Source organism: Aquarana catesbeiana, linkage group LG06, assembly GCF_042186555.1.
Source record: "Aquarana catesbeiana isolate 2022-GZ linkage group LG06, ASM4218655v1, whole genome shotgun sequence".
NCBI lineage: Eukaryota > Metazoa > Chordata > Amphibia > Anura > Ranidae > Aquarana > Aquarana catesbeiana.
In genome coordinates, this window is record NC_133329.1 from 343,136,036 (window position 1) to 343,151,408 (window position 15,373).

Here is a 15,373-nt window from a genome sequence, read left to right on the forward strand (position 1 = left end):
AGCGACATACAAATGGACAGAATCTTGGCCGGTATTTTTTTTATACCGGCAAATATCTCCCGACATTTGGCCCATGTGTATGGGGGCTTTAAAAGTGAGCTTAGCCTTTAGGTTCCCCTTTAAGTACCTTATTCATTAAAAGAGAAGTATGGGAATTGTTTTTATTTTAGAATGATACTTACCTAGGTGGATGCAGCATCGGTCTGGCGGCTCTAAGGCTGACAACAGAGCGGTCAAACATCGGCGATCGCTCGGTTCTCACAGCTCCCTGAGCAGAGAGCTGGTGACCGCTGTCTGCTCTGTCCCCCCCCCAGCAGAGCTGGGCTGTGGAGGGGGTGGGAGCGGCCAGCTCAGGTTCTCAGTGGCCGCTGAGAGGCTGATGTAGATGCCGATCCATACACGTGAGCGGATCCTGACCACATGGTCACAATCTTTTTCGAGCCTGGACCAGCTCTTTGACGTCAGCCGGCTTTTGAATGAGCTTTGGCTGTACTTCTCCTTGAAATGCCCCCAAACTGTTCAGTGGTTTTCACACATATGTAACAAACTGCCTTTTCAGCAGCATTACTGCATTTCACAGCATATTAGCTGTGAGGTAGATCCTTGAATTATGCCTGCATGTTTTTTGCAAAACTGGGGACTGTAAAACTGGTTCAAATTAGCAAATTTCAGGTTGGCTTCACATCTGCGCTGTTATAATCAATGGGATTGGTGTACATCATTTCTTTTATCTCTTCAAATAGCTATTACTCCTAACAACTTCCACCAGATCCAGTGGCGGCTGGAACATTCGATATTGTCTTCCTGTTTCTCCTCCCCAGCCAATCAGGACAGGAAGCGGGTCCTAAGACCAGACTGGCTGGGAGGATAAGTCGGGGAAGCCGCCCATGACCTGGGTGGGGTAAGTGTGGAAGGAAGGAAAAATCCTGGACGGCCGCGCACTGCTGAATGCATCTTTATTGAAAGATTAAAATCCAAAAACAGTCATATCTTAGGCATAGAAGACAGGGAAGAACAGTAACGCGTTTCACATCACAAACAGATGCTTAGTCATGGGGTAAGTGCGGACCTGGTAAGGGGGTGAAGGGGTTTGCTTGCCACCCCCCCCCCAAAAAAAAATATAGAGCACCAGCCGCCACTGACCAGATCCATGTTCACACTGGTCACTCACATTGATTTGATGTGATAAGACTGGTAAAAGTATATCTGAAGGCAAAACTTTGTTCATTTTGAATAGAGTAGGGAAGGATTACAACTGTCATATATGTTTTTTTGCCGTCTTTGTCACATTTCTCTTCACTTCCTGTCCTGTAGACTCACCAGTGAGAGGATATCTTTCCAATACGAGTGATATTTCCTCTAATGCCGTGTACACACGAGCTGACTTTTCGACCGGACTGGTCCAATGGGACGAATCCGTCGGACAATCCGACCATGTGTGGGCTTCATCGGACCTGCAGCGGACTTTTTCGGTCGAAAATTAGACGGACTTTAGATTTGGAATATGTTTCAAATCTTTCCAACGGACTTGAGTCCGGTCGAAAAATACGCTCATCTGTATGCTAGTCCGACGGACGAAAACTGACGCTAGGGCAGCTATTGGCTACTGGCTATGAACTTCCTTATTCTAGTCTGGTGTACGTCATCACGTACGAATCCGTCGAACTTTGATGTGATCGTGTGTGTGCAAGTCCGTTCGTTCAAAAGTCCATCGGAAGTCCGTCAAAAGTCCGTTGAAAGTCCGTCTGAGAGACCGTCGGACCTATGATGCCGAAAAGTCCGCCCGTGTGTATACGCCATTAGTTGTCACAGGAAGAAGTATCCTTTGACATATTTTTCCCCTTTTACCTGTTTTGCCTGCAACTTAAAATTTTGAATTCACACTTTAATTCCTCGGGACATTGGTGATGAGGAAAATGAGACAAAGTAAATCTGCCTAACGGGGACACAGACAGCAATACAAATATGTTGTTTTCAAATCTCGCGACTCTATGCAAGAAATAAAAAACTTTAATTGAAATCCTAACACCAGCTATTTCTTATGATAGAGTGAAGAATTAAACATTTTTGGAACGTTCTTATTGTGGCCTGTGACCCCATTGGGGAGATTTCCCCTAGTTTCCTGTCCCTGAGACATCTATTAAAATAAAGGTGGAATGGATATCACATGGACAAGAAAGGCATATACAGCAATCAAAACCTTATCAGATACTGCAGCCTTCCACCACTCAACTTAAATATTATGCATTATTGTTTGCATCCCATTGAAGATATTTCCCATCACTTCCTGTCCTGTCAGGAAGCAAGAGTAAATCTCCCTAAGGCTCTATTTGCATGGGTGTTTAACCACATTGTGAATCCCAACAGAAAGAACCTACTGATTTTCTGTGTGTCTGTCTTGCTATGGGAGATTTTTCCCTCACTTGTGTAGTGAAACTTGTCACCAGGACAGGAAGTGAGGAGAAATCTCTCTAACAGAGCCCCAGGTGGCAATAAACAGTGACAGGGGTTTTAACTCTTCCCTAGTCTATCCACAACTAAAAAGAAAGGCTATTCCTGCCAATAAACTTTAATATGGAACCAAACTTGTTAAAAAAAAAATAATAATAATGGAAGAGACCTTGTAAGCCCCTTTTGCTGATAACTCCTATACTTGCCTGCTAATATTTTCTTTGTGTACACTGTCTGCAGCATATGCATAGTTCAGGGTACATGCCTGGTGTCTGTAAGATGTTGACAATGGAGGTTGGTGATAGAATGATATAAATCCAGCTTGCATGCACACGATCATCAGCAACCATCTAGTAGCCCAAACAAAGAAGACACTGGGCAAGAAGAAGACCAGGAGAAGAAGGCAGTGGAGACGGACAGCACAACGAAGGGGAGCACAGAGCTTGCATCACTGGAGGAGGCCAAAAGTCTGCCACAAGGTGCAAGTATTCTGTGCATACTTGCATATTATGGCAGAAGTTTCAGAGGACTGCTGTTCCTTTAGGCCTGGTTCACACCTATGCAGGTTGAAGTTGATGCATATTGCAGGTGCAATTTGCGTTTTTCAATACACGTTAGCTCCTCTTGCAGTATTTAAAAAAAAAAACAATGAATTGCCATATACAATAATGTCTCCACCCAAAAACCAAGGTACTGCCCCTATCCTTGTGAGCAAGCCGGGAGTGGTGAAACGTGTCAAGGAAGGTTGGTTTTTGGGTGGAGACATTACTGTGTGCAGTCAATTCATTGATGATTTAAAAAAGTACTGCAAGAGGAGCTAAATGGAGAGTGGAGACAGAATACAATGGCCAGCACCCAGGATTTACTAGTGACAGGGGTGCTTACATTGATCAGCTTTTATTTATGTATGTAAAACCTTTATTCCAAAAGGAAAAAAAAACTATTTCCTTAACTGCCTATAAAGTGTTAGCTGGAGTTCAGATTCAACTGGTTAGTGTATCTAAATCTGCTATCACTTCTAACACTTCCCTCCTCCCCCCCAGACTGACAATGCTGCTGTCCAAAAGTGCCCCTGTGCTCCTTCATCCAGAGTGTAGGCACTCTAATACACAAGAGGAGAGCTGTTTCAATAGCTGGATCACCAGGTAAAGAAAGGTGAAAAAAGCAGGAAAAAAAAAGGAAGAAATAAAAAAACCGAATGCAGCCACCACACCTTGCAATACATTACATTTTGGATTTTGGATTTAATCCTGCTTTAGAGCCTACATGCAAAATTAAAAAAAAAAAGTTGTGATTACATACCTGAAAGAAGTAGGACTGCAATGGTTGATCTTTATTTTCTTCATCCACATATAGTCCACCAACCACATAAATCTCATTAGATTTGGAGACTATGCTGCAATGATTTCTTGGGATCTGCTCAGACAAGGCCACCAAGTAGCACTCATTTTCTTGGGGATCATAAGCTACTGTTGCTGTGTCACTGACCATAATGATCAGATCTTTGACGAACATGCCATGCCTAGGAATGTCATTCAGATATCCGGGAAGTAAATCTTCATCACCAACATCACCATCTGCCTTCTCCTTGGAAGGCTCTGGTAAATTGCCAGCATAGGCATCTTTGATATCCTTGATCTTTTTCTGTATATCAGCGTTCCCCTTGAGGAGCTCTTCCTTTTCTACCCGATCTTTGAAATATTTTTCGGGCATCAGGCGAAACCGGATGCAATCAAAGACCTCCACAAGACTCTTCACTTTGTTCTCCTTGTCTGTCCTGGCCCATTTCATCACGGCCTCAAAGACAGCCTCTTCCTTTTCAACATTTAGGGCATCGCTGGAGACGACAGCTATTAGTTCATGTGGGGCTAACTGAAGAAAATCTTCTTCATTACAAATCTGGCTAAACCGATCACAGACATAGTCCCGTGCAGTGATGGCAAGTCTTGGGCAGTCCAGCAGAAGGCCCAGTCTGAAGATAGCCAGACAATTGGTAGGTGACAGTCGCCTCTGAAGGTAAGTGACACACACTGTGAACACGGAAGGGATTTGGAAACGACTGGCCAGTGCAAATATATCCTGGACGTTTCCATCATTAAGGTCAATATCGGCAGAATAAAGGTATTTAAGTATGGCTTCCATGAAACTTGGGTCAACATTATCTAACTCCAGATTTTTTTTCTTCTCTTCGCTCTCTTCAGACAAAAAGAACTCCCGGAAATAGGGACTGCAAGCTGCCAGAATGAGCCTGTGACATGGAAGGGTCTTGTCTCCAGCTTTCAAGAAACAATCAACAAATTTATTTTCATCAAGAAGTTCTTTCAGCCCATCTTGAAGGAGGGTAGATTGATAAAGTCTGAGTTCTTCTTTCAGGTCCTGGGTGGGATCCATTTTTTGGTATGGAGTAAGAATTGAGGACGAAAGCGGAGAGGCTGTACAGCTCTTGTCAGCTCCCAAGTCCAGCAGCAAAAGGGCTGATCTGTGAACTCTGGCAAGCTTAGGCTCTGTGCAATTTAAGCCCACCAGCTAAATATAGGTACGGCCTCTCACAATATGGAATTTGGTCGGCCAATTTGGAAAAGGGAATTGCTCCTGCAGCTGTCACAGACTGAAAGAAACAACTGTAGGTTTTAGTCACTAGAAGGGATATCTTTGTGAAAGTGACTACAAGAGAATACATGTGAAATGCACCAAGGAATATTTTCACTGCAATCATAATAATATCTAGAATTTTGAAATAGACTACTAAAAATGAAAACAGGTTTCTAAATTTCACTTAGCAAGCTTAGCACTTAAAAGGCTAATTTTTGGCATGTATTTAACATGTATTTTTTATTTTGAAAAACAAAATAGAACTTTGTTTTATAGAGGATCCGTTGTTATAATCAATACATATGATTTAGGACAGGTATACACTGTCCGATTTTCACAAGTAGCTGAGAACAAGCAGTATAGGAGTGTTAACCACTTCAGCCCTGGAAGGTTTTACCCCCTTAATGACCAGGCCATTTTTTGCACTACAGCACTGCGTTACTTTAACTGACAATTGCGCCGTCGCGTGACGCTGTGCCCAAATAAAATTGATGTAATTTTTTCCCCCACAAATAGAGCTTTCTTTTGGTGGTATTTGAACACCTCTGCGGGTTTTTTTTTTTTCGTGCTATAAAAAAAATAAACATAAAAAAACAGCCACAATTTTGAAAAAAAATAAAACAATATTTTTTACTTTCTGCTATAAATCATATCCAATAAAAAAAATAATTAAAAATAACATTTCTTCATCAATATAGACCAATATGTATTGTGCTACATATTTTTGGTAAAACAATCCCAATAAGTGTATATTGATTGGTTTGCGCAAAAGTTATAGCGTCTACAAACTATGGGATATTTTTATGGCATTTTTTTTTTTTTTTTACTAGCAATGGCGGTGACATTATTACATTGATCAGTGCTAAAAATATGCACTGTTATTGTACTAATGACACTGGCTGGGAAGGGGTTAACAACAGGGGAGATCAAAGGGTTAAATGTGTGCCTTGGGGGTGCTTGCTAACTGTGTGGGGGAGGTGCTCTGACTGGGGGGAAAACAGAGATCTGTGTTCCTGCTTAGCAGGAACACAAGATCTCTATCTTCTTCCCTGTCAGAACGGCGATCTGCCTTGTTTACATAAGCAGACCGGCGTTCTACCTCTCTCAGGAACAATCGCGGGTGGCCAGCGGACATCAGGTCCACCGGACCCGCTGCTTGGCTCCCCCTCTGTCCAATCAGTGTGCGATCGTGTGTGTGTAGCCCCTAGTAGCTATTGCACAAAATGACATGCAGGTACGTGATTTTGCGTAATAGAGTTGACCTGCCGCAGTACAAGTATGTTAGGCGGTCAGCAAGTGGTTAATGTGTATAAAAAGCATTTTTTTTTTTTTTAAATAGTGGGATAGATTTACTAAAACTGCAGAGTGCAAAATCTGGTGCAGCTGTGCATGGTAGCCAATCAGCTTCTAACTTCAGCTTGTTCAATTAAGCTTTGACAATAAAACCTGGAAGCCGATTGGTTACTATGCAGAGCTGCACCGGATTTTGCACTCTCCAGTTTTAGTAAATCAACCTCAGCAGGTAAGAGTAAGAGCCCCCGTTGTGTTTATATAGCTGTCTCTCCCTCTACTGAGGAGATCCTTCTATGTCCCAGTGACATAAGGGAAAATGCAACATTTTCAGTTGTCACCAGAACAGGACTAAATGGGAATTTTTCCAATGGTGACACTTGTTCTAGTGAACTGTGTAAGGGTGTGGACTCTTTATTTTGCTTGTGTAGTTGGAACATTATACTCAAAATATGAAAAAAGGAAGAATTGGGCACAATGAAAATTGTTATTTAACTTTTTACAATCTCACACTGGCACACACACAAATTATTGCTTCTGATACTGGCGGCATCTGTAAATATGTTATTTCAGGGTGAATCATTTCAAGATAGTAGAATGGTTACTGTTTTATTTCGTTAAATTAGATGGTTAATGAAGAATGTGGAAATATGCTCCCATCAATTACAGCTGAAAGGTAAAATCACTATTACTTGCTAAAGCTATATCATCATTAAAATAACCTTTATCAGGTTGCATATGGGTATGTGGGTTTTTAGAGGCACAGTTCTTGGCTCTGTGTTCCAGACTAATAATACTCTTCTGGTTTTCCTGAAGGCTTGGCACATCTTTGTATGCTTCCATATATCTTGAAAGGAGCGAATGAATCCTCTCTAGAGATTAATGACACATATGCTGGCAGCAATAGTCAATGACAATGTTTCTATGTTTAGCTGTTTCTAAACAAAGCTGCCAGATGCACTTCAAGGGAATCGCACACGGAACACAGACCGTCAACTTAACAGAGTAGTGCAAGTCCCTAACTATAGTGGGGCCTGGTAATGGGCAAAGCTGACCAACCTGGACAGAGTATGCATCCCCCCCCCCCCCCGTAAAGGAAACTTATCAGGGTGCAGAAGTTGTTAAAAATGTCCTTGTTCTATTCTTTCTACAGTAGTGCACGTTACACAAAGCCATTGGAATGAATAGCAGCACACAGGCATTATAGTGCATATTTACTAAACCTTCACCACTGCATGTGCATAGATGTGAACTGGCTCTGAAAGGAATAACAAGATTTTTTTTTTCACCTACTGTAATATTTTTTCTTTGCATCCATTGAAGGACATAAGGATTCAGAAACAGTCAGAACATGCAAAAAGCAGTCCAACAGAGGGTTGGACAACAGCCACTGATGGGCTCAAGAAGAATTTTTGGAAACTATTTGCAACCAATGTCTGAATCAGTGCTAGATGAGGAAAACCCTCAGAAAAAAACAGGGAAACTATCAACCAAGGACAAATAGCGTCAGCCTGGTGTTCTAAACCAGGACAGAGGATCCAGGGAAAACTTCTGCCTGAAAGGGCATAGGCCTCAATAACAGGTGGAGTGACATCCCACCTGAACTAGAGGAAACTAGACCAACAATGAGTTGTGGTCAACAAAAACAAACCACTGGGCTTAGTACCAGGATCAGAAAAGGGCCCTCCTTTAGAAAGTTAAGACAACAAACAGGTCCAAAGGAAAAGACACAAACCTAGCACTCCGAATCCTTAGATTTAATGAAGGGAAGCTTCCATGATCAAGAAAAAGATGCTTGAACAGACGAAAAAAAAAATCTCGTAAGAACACAATGGTTGTGGCAGCCCTCACAGCATGTTAACCACAAGAACAGGAAAAGACCCCCAAGTTTGGTAGAGCTCAGGAGTATCCACCCTTAAGTCAGCCTAGAGGAGGGAAAGGGTAAGCAAGAGACCCCCCAAACAAGGATAGGCAGGGATGGGGTATGCTGCAAGCCAAATTAGAAAGAAAAAACAAGGAAGAGGGGCGCCTCTGAGTATATATCAATAATCATTTATTTACAACAAACAATATCCACTCACATGGAAGACTGTAGTATTGCGTTCCGGTGCATCTCTGAGTAGAGAAGAGGCTGGAGGACCACAAGTCTCAGCAAGTCCGTGCAGTGCTGGTCACACATCAAGTCCTGGCAGGGATGGATGGTGGTGGCAGAACACGGTGGGAGCTCCCTCGGGTCTCCAGATGGCACTTCAGGATAGGTGGTGGGTTAAAATGACATAGACCAACGGTCTGTGGGTTCCAGGGAGGGGATAAGGGGACGCCAAAGCCGATCGCCGGGCGCGCTGCCGTCTGAGGCTCGTACGGCTCCGTGGAGAGAGATGGTGACGGCCGTACAGGGAGCCAGAACGAGGCCTGGGAAGCAAACGCAGCGCGGCGCCGGGCCGTGACGTCACAGCTCTGCGACGCGTTTCCGAGTCTGCGCGCTATTGATGACAGGAATAGCGGCACTCCTTTCTCAAGCATAGGGGGCGGATGTTATGGCAGCTCCCTGTACGGCCGTCACCATCTCTCTCCACGGAGCCGTACGAGCCTCAGACGGCAGCGCGCCCGGCGATCGGCTTTGGCGTCCCCTTATCCCCTCCCTGGAACCCACAGACCGTTGGTCTATGTCATTTTAACCCACCACCTATCCTGAAGTGCCATCTGGAGACCCGAGGGAGCTCCCACCGTGTTCTGCCACCACCATCCATCCCTGCCAGGACTTGATGTGTGACCAGCACTGCACGGACTTGCTGAGACTTGTGGTCCTCCAGCCTCTTCTCTACTCAGAGATGCACCGGAACGCAATACTACAGTCTTCCATGTGAGTGGATATTGTTTGTTGTAAATAAATGATTATTGATATATACTCAGAGGCGCCCCTCTTCCTTGTTTTATCTTCCTCAGCCCATTGGACCTTGCTTCTGGTCTTTTTTTTGGTGGCAGCCCTGATAGACTTCCTCTTGTATATATATCTATATACATCTACATACACCTACCCGGCCATTGGACTATTTAGGATCTGTTATGTGAGGTATACCTGCTTTGCGCCTTTCTACTTGTTTTTTTTTTTTTTTTTTTTTTTTCAAATTAGAAAGAAAGAAGTGCAGCAATCCTTCCCTCTAAATACTGTAGCTAAAAGGTGTACCTGAGGTTTGACAGGCAATGCTGAAGCCTGCCAATCTCATTGGGGTCATCGTCAAATTCCCTTAACTCACTTCAGAGAATGCTGGGTTCGGAAAGCACTCCATAGTCAACATAGTACACTAAGGTACAATTCAGAATGCAGTGCCCAAAGGTCAAATTCCAGGCGAGCCATCTGCATCCATTCCAGAGGAGTCTGGGTATGGCCTTCAAAGCTATAGCTGAGGGTTTGCTGATCTGGAAGGGTGCTGCATAGAGACCAATTCAAGCAGAAGTAAGGAATCTTCACTGAAGAGAAAAAATATCAACAGTGCAGCACAGATCAAGGAAAAAAGACTAGCCTTCTAGGACACTAGTAAAAAACAGAGGCATGCTGGGTAGAGGAGGGTCTGCAGGTGGGCTGGCTTATGATTTTACCGTTTTTTCTGTTTGCTAGTGTCCCAATCTCCTTCAGGTGGCAGTATAACTTGTTTTAATCCCTGAATCCCTCAATGTATAATGGAGAAAATGTATGTTGAAAGCTGTTCATCCAACATGTCCAGAAACAACATCTTTATATCAAAATGCTGATACCATTGCTTGTAGACATGTCCCTCCATTTCCACATTTTGGGACCAGATTCTCTCATGTCTACAGGGTAACCAATCTCCTCCTGTTTGAATATTCAAAATCCTCTTACACCTCGGAGGCTCACCCCTCTAGTCGGCAGCAGGAAATTACACAGTGGACTCACATTTGCCTTTTGGTGGCCCGGAGAATCATCTTACAACACGTTGATCTCCCCAACAACACCTACTATGACAGAGGTCAGGAGGGACCTTCTGCTGTATGGGGAATGACTTGACCTGTTGGCCAGCTTCTGCTCTATAGGGAATGATTGACCTGTTGACTCAGAATTACACTTCCTCTAAACACTTTGACAACTGGTGGCAGGCCTTCGTAGACTCTACCTTTTCTGCTTCAGGGACATTTTCTCTGCGATCTTTTTTTGCATATGGGGATTGGCATGCCATCACCAATACACCAATAGGTTGGTCAGTTCATCAGCTGATGATATCTCTTATCATCTTTCCCAGCAAGAGGCAACCCTCCCTATGATTACTCTACGTAGCTCAGTGTTTAAGGGGCAATCCCCTTGATTTATTTGTTAATTTTCTCTGGTTCTTTTTTATTTTGCCCAAATTTATTAGTTCAAGGCACATGGGTTACTTCTCTGGTCATCTTTTTCAGATCCCACATGCTTCTTGACCCTACCAGGATAGATCCAATTTATTTAGGGCTAGTTAGCCTTTTCTGTTTGCTATGATCTAAGAGATGAGGTCCTTTGTCTCCATACCTCCTGGACTTTTCGGTGGAGAGGAATTCAAGGGTCTCCTCCATTCATGCTTCCTTGTGTTATGGCGATTGTACCTGTCACAGCTATGTATTCTATAACTCTGGAATTTGTTTTTTTTAGACACTGTTATGTGTTAACTTTTTTCACCTTTCTGTACCTTATTCCATGAATATTGTACTTACAATGGAATGAATATGACCTTGTAAATGTGGTTATATTGCCACCTTTCTCTTCCTACTTTATAACTTTTAAAAGCTCAAAAAAAAAATATTTAAAATGATGGTATCTATCCTCATTCAAAAACTTTTTGTTGAAGTATGTTTGAAACGAAGAAGAAAAATATTATATAACAGCTTACCAGTCCTTGGATGTAGTGGCGGCATTCACTTCCTTATTTCAGTTTTTGTCCTCATTAGTCTCACCTGGTAATCCCGCTAGTAACACTCATCCTGTGCTTGGGTGTCAATGCTCAATCTCTGTACTGTATGGGGGAGCAGAAATGTAATTCTAGAACAGGACTACAGAACACCTCCCCCTCTCCTATGTTGTTCTGTAATCTACAAAGACAGCGGTAACAGATAATGCAGAAGTAGAGAGCACAGAAGTTTTCAGCTCACAAGTATTTTTTCACTTATAAAGAACAAAACAATATCAATGGTATTTTTATAAATCCAATAGACATCAATTAATTACCGTATTTTTCGCTCCAAAAGACGCAACCCCCACCCAAAAAAATGGGGGAAATGTCTGTGCGTCTCATGGAGTGAAGATTGACCAGGCCTATGCCCGAACCCCCCCCCCGTCGCCATGTTAGAACACCTGGTCGGCCGCTAGGCTCCACTGTGGCAAAAGAGGGAAACAGTCAGAATCAGCGGTGCAGCAGTGCCAGGCCAGCCTTTCAGCGAACGAGCACGGCCCGGCTGCACGGCACACGTCACACTGTGGAAGGAGCGAGTGCTGGCGGCCGCACTGCTGTGCTGTGTACGTGAGCTGCCTGGGCTGGACTGACTTTACTGCATCACATGAGGAATCCAAACCCCTGCAGAGCAAACTCATCACTGTAATCTGTACATCAAGGTTTATTATTTTTAATTTTTCTCTTTATGGTTGACCTGGGTTAAGGAAAGGGGGGTACTTTGGAAATATTATTATGTTATATTTGATTAAATATTTTAGTACACCATTTGGTTCAGAATATTTTTTTTCTTGTTTTCCTCCTCGAAAACCTAGGTGCGTCTTATGGAGCGAACAATACGGTATATAAAAACCCTGTACAGTTTGTGACTGTACATGGAGGCAGCCATTATTGCTTATTTCAAAAACATTCTGTGTTTTGTAGTGATTTGGATAAATCCATTATGCATTCTGCATGCATTATTTCCATTGGACATTATTAGCCAAACTTTCTGAACAAAAGGTTTTTAGATTTTTGTTTTTTTATGGTTTGTCATGTGTAATCTGTACACATCTGTATTCTGCCAGAATGACTGCAACAATCCAAACCTAATTAGAACTGCCTATTGTGTACAGTCCTGATTGCATCAAACTCAGGGGAAAAGCCAGGCATGCAGGACTTTTTTTTTTCAATATTAAAGCATTTAAAAAAAAATCCAATTAATACCCAAGGACAGACAAGAGCTTTACAATCTTCTGTATGTCTCATTATATAAAAACAGTTGAACTACTAGAACTACCCTTTTCATTCCATTTTCTAGACAGTTCCGCGTGGGGCTATGACACCCTGGCTACCCGAGTCAGCTGCTAAAACAACAGCTGAATACAGATCTCATTTGACTCGTCCAGGTTTAGCTCACCATGTGTTTGGGTAGCTGTGATCTCAAAGACAAGCTGCAGTGTTACAACAATACACATGACTTCAGTCTCTCCAGTCCACGTAATATTCTCAAGATCCGGTTAGGTCTGAGATCATCTCCCACGTGGCACACATTACACCATTTGGGTATTATAAGTGCTTGTAGCAGGTTTCCTATGGGTTAAAACTATTTTGATGTATCATATAGGGCCCATTTGGCTATGCTTTAAGCTTCAGTATGAGTATGTTGCCTGCTGCTGTATTTCAAAATGAATTGCACTCCAATGCATTGTAGATCATGCATTACAGTGTGTTGCTTAAAAAAAAAAAATTGCCACGCATTATGCCAGCACAAAAGTGGAAATCTGGCTTAGATTTGAAAATCTGAAAGTACCTGTAAACCTGTGACCAGGCTATAGACTTTTGTAAAGATATTAAGTATATGAACCATATCTTCTAATGTATCCAGAGTTCCTCTTCAAATTTCTTTTATTTTTCTGATAATTCTTATACTTGTTTTTCTATAAAATGTTTCATAAAATGTTTCTGAATTCTTTTGGTATTGCAACACATGCGGCTGACCAGTTGATATCAAATGTTCTGCCAATGATATGACACGGAAAGGATGTTATATGGGATGTTGACATAGAAAGTCCCTGTCTAAAAGTCAAATTTACCTTTCCCAAATAATTATTCTTCCCTTTCTGTCAAAATAATTCGCTAATTAAAAATTAACGATACTTTGGTCAAGATGACCTAAATAAGAAAAAAACAAAACAACTGACGAGAAACTGTGTTGACATACTTGGTGAAATGCGTACTTGTGACGTGTAATTTTGGGCTTTTGCCCTTCATAGAATGTAATGTAACAAATCCTTATAAATATTGTACCCGCATTATAATCGGCATCACTCCTGACTTAGAGGAGTGGTCCGCTGTTCAGTGTATATTCTGAAGTAAACATGGATGAGACGAATGCAGCTGGCGTTGATGTCCTTTATTTCAAGGTTCAACTTAACATGTGGTGACCCCCGATTCGTGTCTTCTTGTCTGCATCTCCACCACCGGCTCTCCACCCTCTCCAGGACAGACAGCAGCAAAGAGGCCTCAGGTGAGAAAACTTTTATTTTCTCATGATAAATACTATCTTTTCTGTGCGGTGTTGAGGGACCGGTTGGGGGAGTGCGGCCACAGAAGGTAACACGTTTCCTATTTGATTTTGTCTGCATTTTGTCTCTGTATGATTACTGAGAATGTTAAAGGTACCTATTATAATTTAAAGCATGCTAAAGAATGATCATTTTAAGCGCTTGCCTTTTTCTCCCTGTCTCCAGAAATGACAATGTATATATATATTTTGTGAAGGGATGTATAGGTGCAGGTACCACAATTTCTAGAGAGTGAATAGAAGTTGGTGGTGGTGTTGTTTTTTTTGTGTATGTTTTTTTTGTATGTTTTTTGAGCGTTTGTGGTCCTAAGGTGGATAGATATTGCCTTCAGCTGATAGCCACAAATGAGGTGAATGACCTGCTGTGTGTTCTCTGGAATAGGGAGTCTAGATAGGGACTAGCCTATTGCCACTCAGAAGGAGACGTCCTTCTGAGAGTAGAACGAGCGAGATATCTCAACTTATGTACTGGGCTGCTGGTACACAGCCATAATGTTAAACGGTGGAGCTCTCAGTCCTGGAGTTCCAAATTATTGTCATTTCTGAAGAGACTAATGAGAAATTGTGATAAATATGGGAAATTTGCTTGAAAAAAAATGTTTTGCCTGTCATGAACACATTTGGGTTAACAAATGATAAGGAAAAAAAAAGTTATTGAAAATAGCAAAAGCAACAGGGCTAAGTATTGCTAAATTATAACCAAGTGCTCCTATCATCAGAATGATGGTGAGTGGAGACCCAGATGCCCTGAAAAATCATGTAAAATGGTATAAAAAGTTATGTGATGTGGATAGAGAAAACGCAACAAGCTACATATATGGAAATTTGGATCTTGATTTATTGTGCTTTGCTAGAAAAGTATGTGGATGTATAGAACGTATTTGCAAGATATGCGAGCATTGATGGGTGTTGTGCAGAAGAAAGATGAGGATGTGTTAGATTACTGGAATAGATTCAAAGATGCTATTCAGAAGCATACTGATTGGATTCCAGATGATGAAAGTGATATGAAGCGACCAAAGTATGTGAATGTATTGGTGGGTGGAATGTTGCCTGAGATTAGGGAAGAAATAAAGCTTCGTACACTGGGATGGAGAAAGAAACCCGCCCTTGAGTTAGTTGAGATTGCTCAAATAGCTTACGAAGTGTTACAAAAAAAAAGGAAAGACAAGATAGAAAAGAAGGAGAAAACAAAAATAATGAATATACAACTACCAGAAGTTAAGAAAAAAGTACCAGAGCCCAAGGGGGTAACAGTATCTACAGTGCAGGTAACACCTCAGGGTGTACCGGTGGCGGCCCCCCTTACCCACCTTCGGGAGTGGTATATATCTCTAATTATGGGGCACCACGGCAAAAGCGTGGTAATTGGAGACAAAATGAGGGACAACGCATAAACCCTAGAATTCAGTCCCGATATCAACAAATCATTCCAAATAGAGTAAGACTCCCAACCCTGCAGCCTTGTGCCTCTCCCACTTGCTATAAGTGTGGATTGAGTGGGCATATAGCCAGAGACTGTAGGGGGCGCTAGGATAAG

General features: G+C 42.2%; 1 protein-coding gene across 1 annotated transcript in view; it reads right to left on the minus strand.

Moving 5' to 3' along the window:
- The window catches only part of KLHL41 (kelch like family member 41), a 35,278-nt gene extending 30,324 nt beyond the window's left edge, over positions 1–4,954 (minus strand). The window contains exon 1 of the mRNA XM_073634971.1: positions 3,754–4,954. Within this exon, the coding sequence (XP_073491072.1) occupies positions 3,754–4,842 (1,089 nt within the window). The 5' untranslated portion in view covers positions 4,843–4,954. The remainder of the gene's footprint in view (positions 1–3,753) is intronic.
- Between the last annotated feature and the right edge of the window lie 10,419 nt (positions 4,955–15,373).